Source organism: Mauremys mutica, chromosome 2, assembly GCF_020497125.1.
Source record: "Mauremys mutica isolate MM-2020 ecotype Southern chromosome 2, ASM2049712v1, whole genome shotgun sequence".
NCBI lineage: Eukaryota > Metazoa > Chordata > Testudines > Geoemydidae > Mauremys > Mauremys mutica.
In genome coordinates, this window is record NC_059073.1 from 69,751,195 (window position 1) to 69,771,962 (window position 20,768).

Genomic DNA, 20,768 nt, shown 5'->3' on the forward strand with positions numbered 1-20,768 from the left:
TCGCCGAGCCCCTCCCACACCCAAACCCCTCATTCCCAGCCCCAGACAGAGCCGTCACCCCCTACATCCCTACACTCACCCTGAGCCCCTCCCACATCCCATACCCCTCATCTGCAGCCACACCCCATAGTCCTCACCCCTGCACCCCCTCCCACCCCCAAACTCCCTCCCAGAGCATGCACCCTGCACCCCAATACCCTGCCCCAGCCTAGGGCCTGCACCCCAGACCTCCTTCCCCACACAAACTCCCTCCCAGAGCTTTGGGCAGGTGGGAGGTGGAGTTTGGGGGGGCAGAGTTTGGGCGGGGGGCAGGTTCTGGGCACCACCAAAATTTCTAGAAACCTGCCACCCTTGGCTGGAGATGTCTTTCTGCACTGGGCCCTTTGCCCAGGGTCCCCCCCTTGGCTGGCCCCAGTTGCTCACCACACCTGGCTCCAGCTCCAGCCCCACTCTGCCTCAGCACTGATGCTGCTTCTCTGCCTCCAGTCCCCGGGGCTGTTTCTCTGGCCCCTCTGGCTGCAGCTCTGCTCCCAGCACAGGATCTGCTCTCCCTGGGCTGTGCCTCTGGCCCCTCTGGCTGCAGCTCTTCTCCCAGCACAGGATCTGCTCTCCTTGGGCTGTGCCTCTGGCTCTATAGCTGCAGCTCTGCTCCCAGAACAGGATCTGCTCTCCCTGGGCTGTGCCTCTGGCTCTATAGCTGCAGCTCTGCTCCTAGCACAGGATCTGCTCTCCTTGGGCTGTGTCTCTGCTCTGTGGCTGCAGCTCTGCTCCCTAGCTCAGCTTGGGCCCCTGCTTTCTCCTTAGCTCCAGCCCCACTCTGTCTGACCAGGCAATTCCAGCTCACACCCTCCTGACTCCTTGATTAGCCTGCCCACCCTGTCAATCAGGCTGACCTGGAGCATTGGCCGCTCCCCATTGTTCCTGGGGACTGTCAGTCTCAGTCGGCTGATTGCCCATTGATGCCCCTTTTCTTTCGGTTTTGGGAGCTAGCCAACCACAACACCCCCACTGAATGTTAGGAAGGGTGCAACAGCCGCTTACATATAGACTCCTATTACCCCTCCGCCCCGGCCCATTGTGTCACAGTTGCTTTCTGGTCACCCTTTGGAACCGCCCCATTTCCAGCTTTACAATCCTCCCCTCCCCACCCAGTTCCTCTGTGTGACCGCCCAGCCCGCCTCCCCGTCGCCTTCAGCGCGGAGGAGCGAAGGGACCAGAGCTGTAGGCTCCGCTACGTCCCCCGCGCCCTGGTGCCTGCACCCGGGGGACGCTGGGCGGCCGGACGGGCGGAAGCGCCGCTGGAAAGGCGGGGAAGGGACTTCAGCCGGACGGCGGCCTGCGGCACGTGCCGGGGAGCTGCCCGTTACACCGGAGCCCGAGGCGGGAGCTGCCAGCGCGGTGAGTGGGGCCGCGGCTCTGGCCGTCCCGCGGGCGCTGCAGGGGGAGCGAGGCGCGTGGGCGTCCCGGGGCCGCGCCGCTTGGCCTCTAGCGCCGGCCGGCGCCTTAGCTCGTGTCTCTCCCCTGGGCTGCTGGGCTGGGCTGGGCTGTGCTGGCGGGAGGGCGCCGGCCCAGGCCGGGAGAAGAGGCTGCGGCTGCAGAAAGGAAACCGGCCCAACGCTGCTGGGAGTGCGGGGCACCCGCCGGGGAGAGCTCTTGACGCCTTTTAATGCAGATTAGTGGCTGAGAACTTACTCACACACCCCCCGTGTTTGGGGGGAGGGGGAGAGTGGAAGGACCCCAATCTCGAGCTCTAACCGTGGGCCCTTTGTCGAGGGGTTATCCGGGTTTTCTTGCGTTACAGAACTGGAGGTGTTGGTCTGGCAGAACAAGCCTTGAGGTTGGCAGCTTGATTGTGTTTTTGAAAGGGAGGAGCAAGGTGGGGGATGAGAAGCTGGTAAGGGCTCAGTGGAAGAGGATTCTGGTGGCTACATTCTAACTACTTGATACCAGTAAAGATAGGAGATGCTCCTCTCTATAGTCTTATCACCCCAGGAGAAATTCCCAGTTCTCCGTACCTGTATAACCCCTGCAGTGCTTGGACAGTGCCTCACAGCTGGGTAGAAAATCTCCCAGCAATTGCATGCATGCAATGCCAGAATTGCATTTAGCTGGTCTAAAGACCTGTTGCATCTGAACAATTTAAGTGTTAGGTAGAATGTGAACTAGGTCGCCTGGTTCCAGTCGTCTTCTCTAAGACAGCATTGGCCTTCCAAAATATCTCAAAATCCATTTTTTCTGGGACTAATATTAGGAGTTGTGGATTAGGTGCTTAGAGTACAGTGTAATTGATGGGATTCAGGAAGAAGCACTAGTGGGGCAAAAGGTGCCGTACTTTTTAACCAGTATTGGCATAGCCACCTTGGATGCAGTTGAACCAGTTTATGCTTAATCTACTTCTGTCCAGCTGGTTCAGCTTCCACCTCTCTAATTCTCTGGTGTATACATAATCTAATTAACTAGCTGGGACCCACCTAAATTTAGTGTTCATAGCTCTTATGTGCTGATGCTATGTGTATTTGGGGAGCTAAACGATGAACAAGGTGGGGGATGAAAGGTTTTCAAAGATGGCAAACATATGAAGCTTGCAGTTAATGTAAACATTTGTGAGGGAGGAAATGTTGGCTGTAGGTATGAGATACCTATTTCAAACTGCTAAATTAGTCTATTGAACACCAAAAGCCTATGTGACTATGGTAGAAATCACTCTTCTTTGTTTTTAAAAAACATAACCCTACTATCTTTCTACCACACTATAAAAGCAGAGATCATCCATCTGATTCTTGGAGAATTGAAAGCTATGCTTATCAAAGGTTTTGTGTTTTTAAAAAAAAAATACAATTTGTGTTCAGTGAAGTTAATGGAACAGAAAAAAATGAGGAATTGAGAAACAGCAGAGGCTCTTTCATGTTCAATGTACAAAATATCTATGGTTCACAATTTTGCAACATTCCAAGTCTTCTCACATTTTTGTATTTTAAAAGTAAACAATGTAATTATGTTACTCATTTCCTGGCTCATAATATCCAGTCAGAGGCTTAAACTTGTTTCCCTAATTTCTGCCATGTTCTTTTTGGCGGTCCATATTTCCACATGAAAGTTCTGAATGGGACTTGAAAAAGTGAGACTTAATGTCTTGATAAAAGGCTTTCTGAAATAACTTCCTCTGTTTTAATAGCCATCTAATGCCTTCCAAGGAAAGTAACTGCTTGTGCCTACATGAAAACATGGCAGTAGTAGTAGTAATTTGAGAACATCAACTTGCTAAATTTCACTGAACTTTTTTCAAAGAATCAAGAATCCGAGTAGTTTTATCAGTCACTATTTGTATACCACTGCTGTCTGTATACATAGCAGTGAACAATAGATGAAGTGCTTTATGTTTTGGTGGGGGAGGGATGGATTCATGTAGGACTCCAGCATCATGGTCCAATTTCTCAAAGGAACCTCTATCCAGCTTCTAATGTACATGCAGTCTTGAACTAAAATAAATTATATGCAGTTGCAACATAAATGAGTGTCTCAAATTTAAAAACTTAGTCTCCGTGCTGAAAGTTGAACTCTGAGCCCAGTACACTGAACCTTCACCTGAGGAAGGTAAAATATTGATTCTTAAGGCTACAGTTGCAGAGCAGGTTTCAACATCCTGCTGTGATTAAAATCATATTCCATATGTTCATGGAAGGTGAAATAAAGTTGTACCCCCACAAAGACTTAAGCATATGCTTAACTGCATTGAGTACAGTGCATAAAGTTAAGCACACTTGAGACTTTGTGGACACTAGTATTTCTACTGCATGTTTGGTTAACACACAATTTTAAAGAGAGGGTTTTTTTGGATATACAGTGTAAGGGGTACAAACAGTATTTACGTTGTAGCTCACCTGCAAAAAGCCAGCAGAGATGATAAAGTTATTGTCATGTGAGCCACGTAAGCATCTTATTTTTCTCAAGGTTGTTTTCTGAAGTCCTTTATGCTAACCATTTTCAAGTAGAGCAAGCTTTATGCTTTAGCCTGGTTACAGTACCTCGACAAGAAGGAACTACCTGTTCCAGGGATTGGCAACCTTTGGCATGCAGCCGAGCAGGCCGGGCCAGTTTGTTTACCTGCTGCGTCCAAAGGTTGAGCCGACCATGGCTCCCACTGGCAGCGGTTCACTGCTCCACGCCAATGGGGTGTCAGGAAGCCGTGCGGGCCAAGGGATGTGCTGGCTGCCGCTTCCCGCCACCCCAGTTGGCCTGGAACAGCGAACTGTGGCCAGTGGGAGCCATGATCGGCCGAACCTGTGGACATGGCAGGTAAACAAACCGGTCTGGCCTGCCAGGGTGCTTACCCTGGCAGTCCTCATGCCAAAGGTTACCGATTCCTGACCGATTGAATGCAGAAGCCTGTCTTCCAGGAATGTTTTCTCCATGGCTGATTTAAAAAAGAGGATGTGAGCTATTAATTGTTGGCCCAGCTATAATTCCATTTTGGAATTGTCATACTACATCTAAGACACACTAGTATAAAAATACACACTAGTAGAAATGTAAATAGAAAATAAATATACAAATGCCTATTAAGATGTCTTGCATAAAATAGCATTACAGTGCTAATCAATTAAAAGTATGTGTATGTAAATGAAGTGATTCAGGGAATCGTGAATACCTGCTTATCGGGCTCTATCAGTGGGGCCCTACCAATTTCACGGCCATGAAAAACATGTCACGGATCACAAAATAAGTCCCTCCTCATGAAATCTGAACACCCCCATGCTGCTGAGAGCTCCCCAGATGGGGGCTCCTAGCTGCAAGTCCTGCCCAGCTGGGGAGGGACAGGATTTGTCCTTCCCCTGTATGGCCACTCTTGGGTACCTCTCCAGGCTACTGATAGCTCTGCACCCCCTCTCCCTCACTCGCTTCCCGTCCCCATTGCTTCGCAATTGCAGGAGGGGTCATTGTCCAGGGAACTGCCCCCCCCCCTTCCAGATGCACTTATTAGCTTGTTTCAATAAAAACAAAAAGAAAGGGCAAGAACTTGACAGAATTTTTGATTGACACTTTACAGCAGCGAATCACACTCATGGCTCAACTCACAGATTGGTAGATACGGACATTGGTATGGTTTTGTAGTGCAGTGATCTCACTTGGCAGCCTACCAGAAGATAACTGAAAGTACAAGTGTAAAATGACTGTCCAAAGTAAATGAAAAACCTCTGAAATCATTAGTGCAGCAAATCATGTGACAGTATTTGGAAGCCAAATTCTGCATGCCAGTGGTGACAAAGTATTTTGTCGAAGTTGCAATGTTTCGTTGGATTACGCACGTTGAGCAAGGGTTCAGCACCACATAGACTTAGAAACCTATTGAAGCAGAAAGAGGGCTGTGGATAATGCATGGCTGATAAACAAAAAGTTACAAATACAAAAAACAACTTCATCGCTTTTTAAGCAGATAACAGCTCTGAGACCCATCATTTAGCTAGAATGGAACTTGTGAATGCATTTGCAAGTGCTAATATACCATTGAAAAAACGTGATCACTCAAAGCTGCGTGAGTTCATTCAGTGGCATGTACAAAATGCCAGTTGCTTACCAACTACGAATAAGCTACAACAAGACTACCTTTCACAGGTTTTTGCTACACATTTTGAGGCAATGAAGTCTCAAATTAACTCATCAGTCTTTTACAGTTATTTTGGATGAGTCCCTAGGTAAGCAAGACAACTATGTACTGCATGTTCTGTTTGATTTTATTTCTGACAAAGCCAAAAATGTACAGACAGGAAAGTTAAGAACAGAGCTCACCGATTTCATTTACTTGGATGCTGTTAACTACACTACAGTTTCTCAAGCGATAACTGAAATAATTTCAAAATATGGTGCAAACTTTGACAAAGTATCTGCTTTCATAAGCCACAATGCAACTTACATAGAATATCAGGGTTGGAAGGTACTCACGAGGTCATCTAGTCCAACCCCCTACTCAAAGCAGGACCAATCCCCAACTAAATCATCCCAGCCAGTGTTTTGTCAAGCCTAACCTTAAAAACCTCCTAAGGAAGGAGATTCCACCACCTCCCTAGGTAATCCATTCCAGTGCTTCACCACCCTCCTAGTGAAAAAGTTTTTCCTAATATCCAACCTCAACCTCCCACACTGCAACTTGAGATGATTACTCTTTGTTCTGTCATCTAGTACCACTGACAACAATCTAGAGCAGGGGCTCCCAAACTTGTTCCGCCGCTTGTTCAGGGAAAGCCCCTGGGCGGGCCGGGTCGGTTTGTTTACCGGCCACGTCAGCAGGCTCGGCCGATCGCAGCTCCCAGTGGCAGCGGTTCACTGCTCCAGGCCAATGGGAGCTGCTGGAAGCGGCTCAGGCCGAGGGACGTACTGGCTGCCGCTTCCAGCAGCTCCCATTGGCCTGGAGCAGTGAACCGCAGCCACTGGGAGCTGCGATCGGCCGAGCCTGCGGACGTGGCCGGTAAACAAACCGGCCCGGCCCACCAGGGGCTTTCCCTGCACAAGCGGCGGAACAAGTTTGGGAGCCACTGGTCTAGAGCCATCGTCTTTGGAACCCCCTTTCAGGTACATGATAAAATCTCTCAAATCTGTTCTCCAAGGTGTAATGCCAAATGCTGTCCATATTACATGTAATGCATATATAATTTCTCTTGTCATTGAACTGTGGAGATGTAGGTCTAGAAAGTTGACAAACTTGTCAGCTACATTAAAGAGATCTTTAAAACACTGCCCTAGCCGCAAAATTCAATACAGGCAGCACACTGCAAACATGACTGAAATCAGGAAACAATTGCAGTTCCCCCAGAGCCAGTACTCTATGGAATTCCTGGTTTAGGGCTGTACAGTACCAGGCAGTTCACCTGAAATACTACTCTGAGTTCCTCTCGGAAGAGCTGACACTGACAATGAAAATACAGGTTTTAACAGAACTTTCAACCCTTCTAAACAATGCTCAGCTGAATGAGAAAGTTCAGTTCATTGCCAAGAATGCCACAGCACTTAATTACTTGGTTCAAATCTCAAGATGTTATAATCCACCAAATGTACAACAAAGTAATGGATGTACTATTCTGGGTTGAAGCACAGTCAAACGAAAATCACTCTGACAATGCTGAATTAAATGCCAGTGCTCAGCAGGCGTTTTCTTGCATGGCAAAGAAGCTCAGACAGTACTATTGCTACAGGGAAGAGTCAAGCGATACAGGAAAAACAGCTCAGAAGTTTCAACAACCTGCAGTGGGGTTCCTAAAAGCTGAGTGTATATGCGAATCTGCACAAATGCGCTTGTTGATGGATTTAACCTCACTTAATGCAATTCCTGGCTTTGACATGAATTCTAGGCTAGAGATTCCTGCTTACAGAAATATTATGAAAGAAGTGGACTGTAGTTTGCCTGTGCTACAGTTTTGGAACTCAGTGGAAGGCAGAATCTCCCACCTCGCAAGGCTAGCTGGGCACTGAAAATTCCAGTGAACTCCGTGGATGCAGAGAGAGACGTGTCTAAACATGGACAGTGTTTTCAGCGCAGAGACAGAGTGAAGAAAGACACAGTTGCTGGAAAGTCCATGCTGACATTCAATTAATGACATTAGAAATTGGAACATATTTTTTTCACTTGCTTTTGTTAACTTAAGGCAGAGGTTCTCAAGTTTGAGGATATGAATTGAGACAGTTTTGTAGGGTAGCAGTCTCAAATGCCCATATCAGAGAGTTGAGCCCTGAGTGTTGTTTGCTGCTGTAAAAAGTCAATAAATCCTGTTAAGTTCACATTACTAAAACAAGCTAATTGCATCTGGAAGGACGGGGAGCACATACTGTACTGTGACTTCCCCCTCGCAACTGAAGATCTCTCGGGGCAGGAAGTGGGTAGGACGGTGCAGAACTTTCTGTAGCCAGGAGAGGTAGCAAGAGCAGCCGTGCAGAGGAAACGAAAGTCTTGTCCCTCCCCAGCCTGATCGGGACTAGCAGCCCCTTGCTGGGGCACTCCCAGCAGGATGGGTGAGATCTGACCCACCTCCACCTCTGGGAACCTTCTGCGGCTGCTGCCTTCAGAGCCCAGCTTCGAAGGCAGCACAGAAGTGAGGATGGCAATCCCACAACCCCGCCTACAACAGGTTTGCAACCCCCACCTTCCCGTGTTGGGTTGGGACACCCACAGCTACAACACTGTGAAATTTCAGATTTAAATATCTGAAGACATGAAATTTGCCAATTTTCAAGTCCTATGGCCATTAGATTGACCAGAATGGATAATGAATTTGGTAAGGCCCTACCTATTTTTCTTTAATAGTTTCCACTGTTATATGTATTCATAGAGGGGATATATTTAGCAATATTTTTTTTTCAGTTCTAAAATACTTGAAGTTTCACTGTTGCTGTTTTGTTCTAAATGGTAAATATTCATCATTAGCAGGTGTTTGAAAAATCTTCTCCAAGATGAACTTCTTCCTGGAAACACTCAAAGTCCTGGTGCTCTCAATATATTTCCTGTTAGAATCTCTAGTGTTGTTGTTTGTTCCTGTGCGAAAGAAGAGTGTTGCTGGTGAAATAGTACTTATAACAGGAGCCGGAAGTGGAATTGGAAGACGTCTAGCATTAAAATTTGCCCGCCTTGGAGTCACCCTTGTTCTCTGGGACATTAATCAAGAAGGTAACAAGGAAACAAGTAAACTAGCTAGAGAAAATGGAGCCGTGAGAGTGCATGCTTACTTGTGTGACTGCAGCAAAAGGCAAGAGATCTACAGAGTGGCAGATCAGGTAAAATATTACATGTTCATGTTTCTTTTTTTTAATCTCATAAAATACTGCCTGATCATAAAGCACTGATCTCTTACCTAGATGTAATTGAACAGAGTTGATGAGTCCAGAGTTCATGTCATTCATTCCATTATTAATCCAGTGCTGTGTACATTACCTATCTTTACACACTTCAGTTTCTAGCCTCAGCGTGTTCAGCTCCCTCTGCTTCTGCTAAAAGGAGGAGAAACACTTAAGCATTGTCCTTTTTAATAAAGTTATCTGCTACAAAGTGGACCCTCACTCAAATAGATTAGCTCTTCACCAACTAGTTCACTTACTGAACATGAAGTGTAAGCACTTTAGTATATTAAAGTTAAAGCAACAATTAATGCTAGAACTACTGCAAAGAATGAGCCATATAGAAGTAGCAGTATCTTTTAAAACGGACTAATGATTTGCACAAATTTAGAATAACTTGTGAGATTTTTCAAGAACTTCATATATATGCTTTGATCAAATGTATCAGAGGCTGAAATATTGCAGTCTTTCCCTCCTAAAGAGAATTAGTTCCTACAAATTAAGTACACCGTCAGCAATTATTTGCAGAGTTGGTACCAATACCTATGCTTAAAATCCTTTCTGTATCCTTCCTATAAGAACCTGTTTTCCGCTGCTTAAAATACTGCTTCAGGCTAAATTTTTGGAAAGTTTCAGCTAAAATAATTCAGCTCTTTCTGGGAACAGAGTTGGAGGGGAAAATACATTTGCCTTACCCGTATTTTAAAAAAATTTACAAAAGCTCATTTAAGGAGCTCTAGCACAGAGGTGGGCAAACTATGGCAGCCCGCGGGACCTTCCTGCCTGGCCCCTGAGCTCCTGGCCCAGGAGGCTAGGCCCCGCCCCCGCCTCCACCCCCCCCGGCTGCCCCTCCCCCTTCCTGCAGCCTCGGCTCGCTCAGCCACCACTGCAGTGGTCTGGGCGGCGGGGCTATGAGCTCCTGGGGCAGGGCAGCTGCAGAGCCGGGCCTGACTCAGTGCTCTGTGCTACATGGTGGCAGCGGCAGCGCGGCTGTAGTGCCACCAGCCAGTGGTGCTCAAGGCAGCATGGTAAGGGGGGGTGGGACAGGGAGGGGTTGGATAGAGGGCAGGGGAGTTTGGAGTGGTGGTCATGGGCGGGGGTGTGCATAGGGGAACAAGGGGGCAGTATGGGGGAACAAGGTTGAAGTGGGGTGGTCAGGAATGGGGGGGGTGGATGGGGCGGCAGGGGGCAGGCAGGGGCAGGGGTTCCGGGGGCAGTCAGGGGACAGGGAGAAGGGGTGATTGGATGAGTGTTGGATTTGCTTTTTTGTGGTTGGTGAAAATCTGTCCAAACTTGGCTAAGTTACAAGCCTCTACCAGTTGAAGTCTCCATATGATAAGTAGAGAGGCTCCTTTGAGGCCAGCAGTATTACTTTCAGAAGAGCCTGTTTGCAACAAGCATGCTGAGTTACCTCATAGTTCCTACATGTTGGCTGAATTGCACTTTGGCTGTACCCACAGAGTAGCTAAATATGTTTCACCCTAGGGCTGCAGGGACTGAGCAGGGCTCTTCTTGGCACTCATCCTCCTGGATGCTGGGGGCCACTGTGGCATCAGAGCTAAGAACAAGAAGACTGCTGGCATCTGGGTAGCAGGAAGAGGGAGGTGACACCCTGACTTAAGAACATAAGAATGACCATACTGGGTCAGACCAAAAGTCCCTGTAGGCCAGTATCCTGTCTTCCGACAGTGGCCAATGCCAGGTGCTTCAGAGGGAATGAACAAATCAGGGCAATTATCGAGTGAACCATTCCCTGTCACTCAGTCCCAGTATCCGGCAGTCAGAGGCTTAGGGACACCCAGAGAGTGGGGTTGCATCCCTGACCATCTTGGGTAAAAGTCATTGATGGCACTATCCTCCATTAACTTATTTACTTTTTTTTTTACAACCCAGTTACACTTTTGGCCTTCACAACATCCCTTGGCGACAAGTTCTACAGGTTGACTCCTCTGTGTGTGAACAAGTACTTCCTTTTGTTTGTTTTTAATCGGCTGCCTATGTCATCATTTCTGCCAGGTGGAACCCTCTAGGACAGTGGTTCTCAAACTGTGGGTCGCGACCCCATTTTAGTGCAGTCACCCGGGCTGGCTTAGACTTGCTGGGGCTCGGGGCTTAAGCCCGAGCCCCACCACGTGGGGCCCAAGCCGAAGCCTGAGAGATTCAGCCCTGGGCATCAGGGCTCAGTTACAGGCCCCCTGGTTGGGGCTGAAGCCCTTGGGCTTCAGCTTTGATCCCTTTCCTGCCCAGGGCAGTGGGGCTCAGGCTTTGGCTCCCCCACCCAGGGCAGTGAGAATCAGGCAGACTCAGGCTTCGGTCCCCCCTCCTAGGGTTGTGTAGTCATTTTGTTGCCAGAAGGGGGTCGCGGTGCAATGATGTTTGAGAACCCCTGCTCTAGGCGGCAGTGAAACTGCCAAGATTCAGTTCTGCTTCAGCTTGAGGACAGCTAATGAAGAACACTAGAAAGGCGTCTCTCCTATGAGCAACAGCACAAAGGATACAATCCACCCCTACCTTGGGAACCAGAAAAAAAACAGCTGTGGCCGTATAAAGAATGTGAAACTGCAGGGCCTTTTATGATCTCTCCTTGCAGAAATCACACAAAGGGAAGGCTGACTATTAAAGCAACTATAGCTTTAAACAACCCTCCCTCCCATCGAAGTACCCAACAGGGGAGCAGGGCCCACCCAGTAGGAAATAGAGCAGGGACATCCCCTAAGAATCAGTTTTGAAACTCTGATTCAGAAAACAACCCCCATTTTCTCCTACTGTTCTGGCCTTCCCAACACAAGAGGAAGCAGAGTGAGGTCCTTACTTCATTGCTTGGTACCAGAATTACATCTGTTGGCAGGCTACTTTAAGACCAACCTTCTCCCAACAGTCTAACGCCTGTGCTTATTTAAAAAAATAGGGTTCCAGGTCCAGCCAGCTAGGCTAAATAGGCGGCCGAGCAGCTTACAGGGAACTTTGCACTGTGCTGTTGCTGTGTAATGGGTGTCAGACTTCCTATACTATAGGCATCTGACACCATTATTTTTTTAAAAAACAAAAAGCTTTAACTGAATTCTCTGAGGCATTAAGGAGTCTTGCTGCTGCTTCCTGTGAATCTGTTACTCCACTAGACTTATACCATTGCCAGTTAGAACCACTTCTCTGCATTCCTCCCCAATACAAGGCATAAATAGGAAGAAATAACTGAGGAAATGGAAGCATGCTTCCAGAAAAATGATGATTAAATAGTCACATGAAGTGTGGTACAAACACCCAGGACCACAGCCTCATGCTGATCAATGTAAGATCTGTAATCAATAAGTCCTTAGCCATTCACTATTGACAAATTACTTTACTTGGTCTAGGGGTCACAGAAACCAACAGGTCCTGCAAGGTCAACTCACCTCATCTCCCTGCTTCCCCCCCGTACTTGCCACACACCCATAAAGGATGAGTCTCAAATGGAGTAGCCATTTTTATACCCGAGAAGAAAACACCACAGTTTTCTTTGGCTTACTCCACAAAAGAACAAAAAAAGCAAACCAAGGATGGCTTGTGTCAACTAGGATAAACAAACTGACATTAAAGTTTTAAAGATATCTTCTAAGGAGCAGAGCCGTCTGTAAACAAGGTGGTCAATTTGCCAGTTTTTCTTAGCTTTCTGCCTGTTATCTGACACGCTTCTTGGGCAGGGAAGAGATCACCAAATAATCAGAAACCAAGTGCAGGGCAAAACACACAGCACCTTCTTTCCAAGGACTTGATCTATTCACACACGTAATAGTTGGGGTCACTACCTGTGATTCTGATCCCTGCCCTTTTGGTGTGGTTAAAAACATAAAGATGACCTAACTAAATGGGACTGACACCTCCTTGTGGGGAACCTGTTACTTGCCTTAAAATATCTTTTAGTCTGACCAGTACGAAAGAAGCCATTGTTTGATGTTAAAGACTTCTCAAACTGCTGACCTGTTACCCAGTATCTAACCTTCCTGTTCTGCAGGGTTGCCTAAAAACGCAAGTTGTGCTACTTTAATCATACGTAGTTATACTGGTACAAAGTGTTGTCTGCTGTGTCAAAGGGTATGCCTGCCCTGTAGCACTCCCTGCTGTCCAGCACATGTCTGTATGGTTTCTGTCCAGTTCTTTCATTGTTTGTCTGTTGCATAACTAATTTTGCAAGATTTAAATCTACTAAAGCGATGGGGTGAGCTTGGTTAAAGAAGTATAGATTTCACCATCACAACTCTTGATAAGTGATTCCTTGCCAGACAGAATACAATCAAAGAAAGTTGTCTTTTTAAACATCTTAAAAGCTGTGTGTTTATCTGGTGGTGGTGGGTACTATTAGGACAGGACCACCTTCTTAACAGCCTGATATTTCATTGTTTTAATAATTTAGATAGAATGTGAGGATGTGACTCTCTGCTTTTTAGCTCATGGCTTCTACAGTCCTAATGTGGCTGCAGAAAAAGACATCAGACCTTACAACCCCTAACTAGAATAGTTACACTGGTTTGCAAACTACATATTTAAGCAAATTAAATTCAGAAGCTAGCAAAAAAGGTCTCCAATATCATCTGTTAGGAGCTGGAACCCTTCTGTTAGATTTAAAGCTGGGGCAATGGTCTTATTACAACGAATAAAAGGGAAGAAATCACAGCTGTGTGTGTGTGTACACTTTTCCCCACCCTCACTAATACGCCAAATCCTCAAGTTGGTGGGGATTGGATAAATATAGTAAGGCCTACTCTAAATTTAAAAAGTTACTACTTATTAACGCTGCCTTTAAATTACCCAATGGAAAATTTTATAATACAGAAGCAATTAGGTTTTGGTTTTTCCCTACCCTGCCATAGGGAAAACTTGTATACACTTCTATGCCAAATTCTCAGCACGCATGGCATTGTTAATTGTTCTTACGGTATTATGCAATATAGTAGTGATTGTGCAAATGGAGGAAGACCTGGTGCATGCGTCAAAGTGTTTACAGTCATGTGGAGGAGAAAACAAAAAGCAAAGTGGTCAGAGTGGAGAGAGGCATTGTCTTGTCCATTTTATTTATATGTTTCCTCAAACGTCTCTCTATTTAGCCCCTTTTGTGAGTCTCTTTGATTTATAACCCTTTCTAGCTCCTCCTTTGTTTTTTTTCTAATCTGTTTACCAGGTCTGTTTCTCAGTCTCCTTACTAGCCTCAGGAATGTAAGATAAAGGAGAGAACTTGGATGGTAAATCTTTCTCTCCATTCTGCTTCCTTACTAGATGTTGCGTATGCCACCTTAACTGGCATTACCTGAATTCTTAAATGCATAACCATGTAATCTTTACGTTGCCTTAACATGAAAGAGTCTAGTTTTTTAAAAAAAAAAACCCACCATAGTTGTGAGTCTCAAGGAAAAACTTGAAATTATGTGATCAGGGACTACTTGACTAGACAACACAGGAACCCCGTTTCTCATGGACTCTAGTGGCTCTTGTAACGTGAGCAAAGACTGAGATCAGAGTATGTGCAGAAGACTCACGGTACATCTTGCAGGATATACACTTTTGCTATGTAGCTAAATTAGCCACACACATGCTGGAGAACTTCTTTGCTACAAAGGATTACAAATAACAAGTGTCAGACGCAGAACTAGAACCCAGATATCTTAATTCTACCATTGTAAAAAAGCAACTTTGCATATCTGGGATTTATTACACGTGGCATTTCATGATCAGAATTGTACATGAGCAATCCAAACTAGCTTGCCATAGGTGGGAGAATAAGTTCAAGATAGCTTGTTTTAAATGCAGCCTGTCTGAAGTGTCTGCCAATGGTCAGGCTATTAAATCTCAGCAGAATCTTAAAATCTTGTCACTGACTTTTCTCACTTGGCTTTGTAAAGCATCGTGCATATCTGTGCTGCTCTATAAATAATGACTGGCTTTCACATGTTTAATGTGTTGGGTGGTGCTCAGATGGAATGGAGCCAGAGGGATTGAAGTGTGTTGGCTTCTGCCCATTCCTGGAGGGAGGATTCTGGGCCAAATAGTGGTGCTACAGAGGAGTTGATTAACGCAATTTTATAGAGCCAATTGCAGTGATTTCTGTGATTTATTACAGGGATACAAGATCCCCCCATGGATAGCCCTGTCCTCCCATGGATTCAGGGGGACCACCAAATTTGGCAAATTTCTTCTCAAGGAAGCAGTTTGGGAGGGGTGCTGCCTGAAAAGACCTGTCTACATGTGTGGGTGTAATCCCATGTCTGTCTATAACGTACATTGTACTCTGCAGCATAGGTTGTTTCTTTTGACTATCTCCAGTAACACAAGCCTTAACTTCAAGGTTACATTATCTGAGCACTCATATAAACTATGTACTACTTATTTTAAGAACTGTTCTAAGACCTTTTATTCAACTTTCTTTATCCTGTCCCTTTGTGGGAAACATTCATATTTGTATTTTTAGTTGCCAGGTTGCATTTACAGGCCTGGCGTTAAGAAAAGAAAATAATTCCACTTGTAAGATGAGCACACTCAATCTGAAAGTGATGAATAAATAGAGAACTACACTTTGAAGATTTTTTTATGCAAAAAAAAAAAAATCAGTTACCTCCTCCTTCATACTCCCTGGAAAATATTATGCCAGTTTGTCATAAGCTAGCATTATAATGTAGTTATCAAGCATTGGACTTGCTAAAATTAAAATGATTTCTTAGTTGATTCTCTGCACAAAAATTAAGTTAAATTCTATTTTATATCTAGAATGCTTATCTCCTTTCACATACTGTACTGAAGGTACACAGATTACCCTGCAGCAACTTCTAACACATGAAAGGATTCTAGAAAAAAATTACAAAGCAAATACACTAGACTTACTTATAAGGGATCCACAAAAATTACACGAGATTGCTAACATACAAATAAGCTGTCTAAACTGAGCATGCACAGCTTGTGTGAATTAAAGCTTGCACCTTAGCACTTAAAATAATTTAGACACATGAGTGTTGACAGTTTTATCAAGTGTGTATATAAGGATAATAGAAAGTGCACAACATAGAATGAGTCTCTTTAACTTGCAGTCAAAATGAAGTTATAGTTGCAGCCACTTCAGTAATTTGACTGTGTATTACCTGTCACAGTTCAGGGCAGTGACACCTATATTACCCCTCATGGTCCAGCAAAAACACCATAATAGGTTCCTGGCTCTTCAGCCATCACCTCTCTTGGGCAGAGACCCATGTCTCTCTCCTTCCTGACCAGGGTATTTCCAGATTACATAGCTCCCTGCCTCTACTGTGACCCCTTGCTTCCTCACTGCCCCTCTGATGGGTTGGGTCACAGAAATCCCCTTGGGACTGCCACCTGATGTGCTGGGACTACCTCTGAGCCCATTTTCCCTGCCAGCTTGGGACTTCAGTACCTTGCCTGGTGTGCCAGACACACTAGCCTGCTACAAACACAGACCCAGGTCTGAACCCACGTCCTGCAAAAGCTGCAGGCTTACCTGAAAACAGCTTAAGAAGTGCTCCTGTCTCCAACACCAAGATACCCAGTTCGATCCAAACCCTAAATCGATCAGTTTTTAAAGCTTATAGAGGGTAAACTCATAAATTGTTCGCCCTCTGTAACACTGATAGAGAGATATGCACAGCTGTTTGCTCCCCCAGGAATGAATATTTGCTCTGGGTTAATAAGTAAAAAGTGATTTTATTAAATATAAAAAGTAGGATTTAAGCGCTTCCAAGTAATGACAAACAGAACAAAGTAAATTACCAAGCAAAAATAAAACAAAAACATGCAAGTCTAAGCCTAATACAGTAAGAAACTAAATGCAGGTAATCCTCAACCTCAGAGATGTTCCAATAAACTTCTTTTACAGACTAGACTTCCTCCTAGTCTGGGTCCAGCAATCACTCACACCCCTATAGTTACTGTCCTTTGTTTCAATTTCTTTCACGCAATCTCTGTGGGGTGGAGAGGCTATCTCTTGAGCCAGCTGAAGACAAAATGGAGGGGTTTCCAGGAGCTTATATAGTCTCTCTCTTGTGGGTGGAAGCCCCTCTCTCTCCCCCTGTGTAAAATCACAGCTACAAGGTGGAGTTTTGGAGTCACATGGGCGAGTCACATGTCCGTGCATGTCTCAGTTCTCTACAGGCCCACGCCATTGCCCACGTTGGCCCAAACTTTCCCAGGAAAGTTCAGATGTGGATTGGCGTCTGTGAAGGCCCATTGTTAGCCAATTACCTGAATAACCCCTTCACACTATGTTGACTAAATCTGCCTTAGGTGCTCTCTACAGTAAACACTCTAAATACAAGCATAGAGCCAAAACTTCAGATATAAAAATAATACATTCATATGAATAGATGAATACATTCAGTAGAGCATAACCTTTGCAGAGATGTTACATGGCATATATAGCATAAAAATATTCCAGTTATGTCATATTTACACTCATAAGCATATTTCTATAAGGCATTATGGGGTGCAGCGTCACATCTCCAATAAAGCCAGGTTGCCTAAGCCAGCATACTTACCTTGTTTACCATCTCAGAGGAGAAAAGTAAACTGCCACAGTTAGGCTACTACACAGCTCTTTCTAAGCAAGCATATTTATTCTTAAGCATTTCAGAGAAAACATATTCAAAACAATAAAAGAAGATAGATACATGCCAGTAAATTTACCCAGAAATCACTCCTGACTCCAACAAGGGCTCTGGCTGGTGACCAGTCCTTCAAACCCCACCCAAGAGTGTCATTTACTCCTTTTTGTTAGTGGTGATTTTGTTTTGTTTTTTTAAACTGTCTTCATGTAACAGGTGATCAGGGCCCTCAGGAAGAAACTTCAAAGGCTGAGTACAGAGGTGGGAATTTGCAACCTTCTTAAGTACTGCCTAAGAATTCCACCATGTCGCAAAAGATCATTTGTCCCCTACATTGTTCAAGGAGGGAGGGATAGCTCAGTAATTTGAGTGTTGGCTTGCTAAACCCAAGGTTATAAATTCAATCCTTGTGGGGGCCACTTAGGGATCTGAGGCAAAACTCAGTACTTGGTCCTGCTAGTGAAGGCAGAGGGCTTAACTCAATGACCTTTCAGGGTCCCTTACAGCTCTATGAGATAGGTATATCTCCATATATTTTAAGGCAGTCTTTTGAAGCTCACAGTACTTCCCAAAGATTGCATTAATCCTGTCTTCCTCCTAAAGAAGTTCTATACAATCCCACAATAATACATAAACATTTGCATTTGCATTTTTTAATACAGTGAACTCCTAAAATACTTAAACTTAGGCCTTGTCTACAGTACAAAGTTTTGTCAGCAAAAGTTATGCTGCTTTATTAAAATGCTGTTGCATGTCCACACTATGCTCCTTGTGTCAGCTGAGTGCATCCACACTAGCAGCTCTTGCATTGACAGAGAGAGCACTGCACTGTGAGTAGCTATCCCACTGTGCAACTGGGGTGCTTTGGGAAGGGTATACAGTGCCTCATGGGGCAGGTACAGCATCACATGATGTAGGTTTCTCAATCCCATCGTTCTGTGGGCATCCTAGTAGACTGTCAGCTGCTTTTCAAATGAAGTGGAGGGGCAGGGGGAAGGGAGAGGAGAGTGGTGTGGGGGGGGGGGATGGGACAGAAACTGTATGTTGGGGGAGAGTGAGTGTGTCGGCATGCTGTTTCTTTAAGTTCAGACAGCAGGATGACTAACCTATCCTGTGGTAGGAGGTGGAGGACACTCCCACAGACATCAGCCCCCAGCTCTGCATGGCACAGCAGTTTCTCTTCTCCCTCTTCCCCCACAGAAGCAGCCCTCTCTGTCTCCCTGCCTGCCTATAGTTGTGTGATTCCCTCCCAGTTCTCCCACAGCCTCTTCAGCTGCCAGGAGCAGCATCCTGAGGAATGTCAAAGCAGCACAGCAGTCATCCCCTGCAGCAGCAGTCTGCCTGCAGCTGTGTTCCTAGTGCCCGGCAGAACAGGAGCATTCCACCTTAACGATTTGTTCTTTGTTCCCAGAATGGAGCAACACACTTAGCTGTCAGATACTTCAGAGTTTTGCCCCAAAAAGTGGCTTTGTAGTGCATATGCCTCCCCTGTTTTGCCGACAAAACTTTGTAGTATAGACAAGGCCTTAAGTCAGTAAGGATTTGACCTGGATATTGCAAGAAACTGCCATAACTATCACATTACTTTTCAAGAATGTTAGTTACACAAAAATCTTTAGAAGACCAAGAAAATCTTGCGATCTTTGGAGAAGCCACAGAGGGTTCTCCTATCTCCTCCTACACAATCCTTAAAAAGTTTGTTGGGGAATCCTTATGCCCCACCATCTGCAAGCCATAAAGATATGTCTACACAGCAAAAAAAACTCATAGCTGACGTGTGCCAGCCAACTCAAGGTATGGCTACACTTGCAGCTGTACAGCGCTGGGAGTTAAACCTGTCTCCGTACAGCTGAGTAGGGAAAGCGCTGCAGTCTGTCCACACTGACAGCTGCCAGCGCACTTTGTCATGGCCACATTTGCAGTGGCATTGTGAGTGGTGCGTTATGGGCAGCTATCCCACAGAGCACCTCTTCCCATTCTGGCGCCGTGGGTTGTGGGAAGGGGGCAGAGGATGTGGGGCATTCTGGTTCCTGTCCCAACGCCCTGTGATGCATCACTTTACATCCCAGCAATCCCTGTGTTTCCGTCCACATTTGGTGCCATCTTTCAACGATTTCTCTGCAGCGCGATCTGAGTTCCGTTTCGGTCTGCGGGAAATGGAGCCCGAACTGCTGAGGAGTATGCTGATGAGTCTCGCCAGCACATCACGTTTGGCAGTTAAGCTATTCCTTAAGATCCAAAGTGACAGTGAGGAGTCTGACGATGATAGTGAGTCACATAACGCGTATGACACGAAATTGCTTGTGGCATTCACGGACATGCTCAGCACCATGGAACGCCGCTTTTGGGCTCGGGAAACAAGCACTGAGTGGTGGAATCACATCGTCATACAAGTCTGGGATGACGAGCAGTGGCTGCAAAACTTTTGGAAGAGAAAAGCCACTTTCATGGGACTGTGTGAGGAGCTCACCCCCACCCTGTGGCGCAAGGACACAAGATTGAGAGCTGCTTTGCCGGTGGAGAAGCGGGTGGCTATTGCAATCTGAAAGCTGGCAACTCCAGACAGCTACCGATCGGTCGCAAACCAGTTTGGAGTGGGAAAGTTGACCATTGGAATCGTGTTGATGCAAGTTTGCAGGGCCATTAATCGCATCCTGCTAAGAAGAACCGTGACTCTGGGGAACGTGCAGGACATTGTGGATGGCTTTGCACAAATAGGTTTCTCTAACTGTGGAGGGGCGATAGATGGGACCTATATTCCTATTCTGGCACCACCCTACCTAGCATCTGAGTTCGTTAATCGGAAGGGGTATTTTTCTATGGTTCTGCAGGCGCTTGTGGATCACCGTGGGCGTTTTATTGACAGTAACGCAGGCTGGTCCGGAAAGGTGCATGATGCACGCATCTTTCGGAACACTAGCCTGTTCAGGAAGCTGCAGGCCAGGACTTTTTTCCCAGAGCGGAAGATCACAGTAGGGGACGTCGAAATGCTCATTGTGATCCTTGGAGACCCTGCTTACCCGTTAATGCTGTGGCTCATGAAACCGTACACAGGGAGCCTTGACAGCAGCAAGGAACAGTTCAACTACAGGCTGAGCCGGTGCCGAATGACTGTGGAGTGTGCTTTTGGCCGTTTAAAGGGCTGCTGGCGATCTCTGTATGGGAAGCTGGACTTGGGCAAAAACAGCATCCCCGCGGTTATATCCGCGTGCTGTACCCTCCATAATATTTGTGAAGGGAAGGGTGAAAGATTCAGTCAGGCATGGACCTCCGAGGTTCAATGCCTGGAGGCTGAATTTGCACAGCCAGAGAGCAGGGCTATTAGAGGGGCCCAGCACACGGCTGCAAGGATTAGAGATGCCTTGAGGGAGG

At 46.0% G+C, this 20,768-nt stretch overlaps 1 protein-coding gene across 2 annotated transcripts in view; it reads left to right on the top strand.

Moving 5' to 3' along the window:
- The first annotated feature begins 1,000 nt into the window (after positions 1-1,000).
- Positions 1,001-20,768, top strand: part of LOC123363803 (epidermal retinol dehydrogenase 2-like) — a 31,518-nt gene continuing 11,750 nt past the window's right edge. The window contains exons 1-2 of one of the 2 annotated variants that reach the window (XM_045005207.1): positions 1,001-1,398; positions 8,414-8,760. In XM_045005207.1, the coding sequence (XP_044861142.1) occupies positions 8,440-8,760 (321 nt within the window). In that variant the 5' untranslated portion in view covers positions 1,001-1,398; positions 8,414-8,439. The remainder of the gene's footprint in view (positions 1,399-8,413; positions 8,761-20,768) is intronic. The other variant, XM_045005206.1, reaches the window with a different exon arrangement.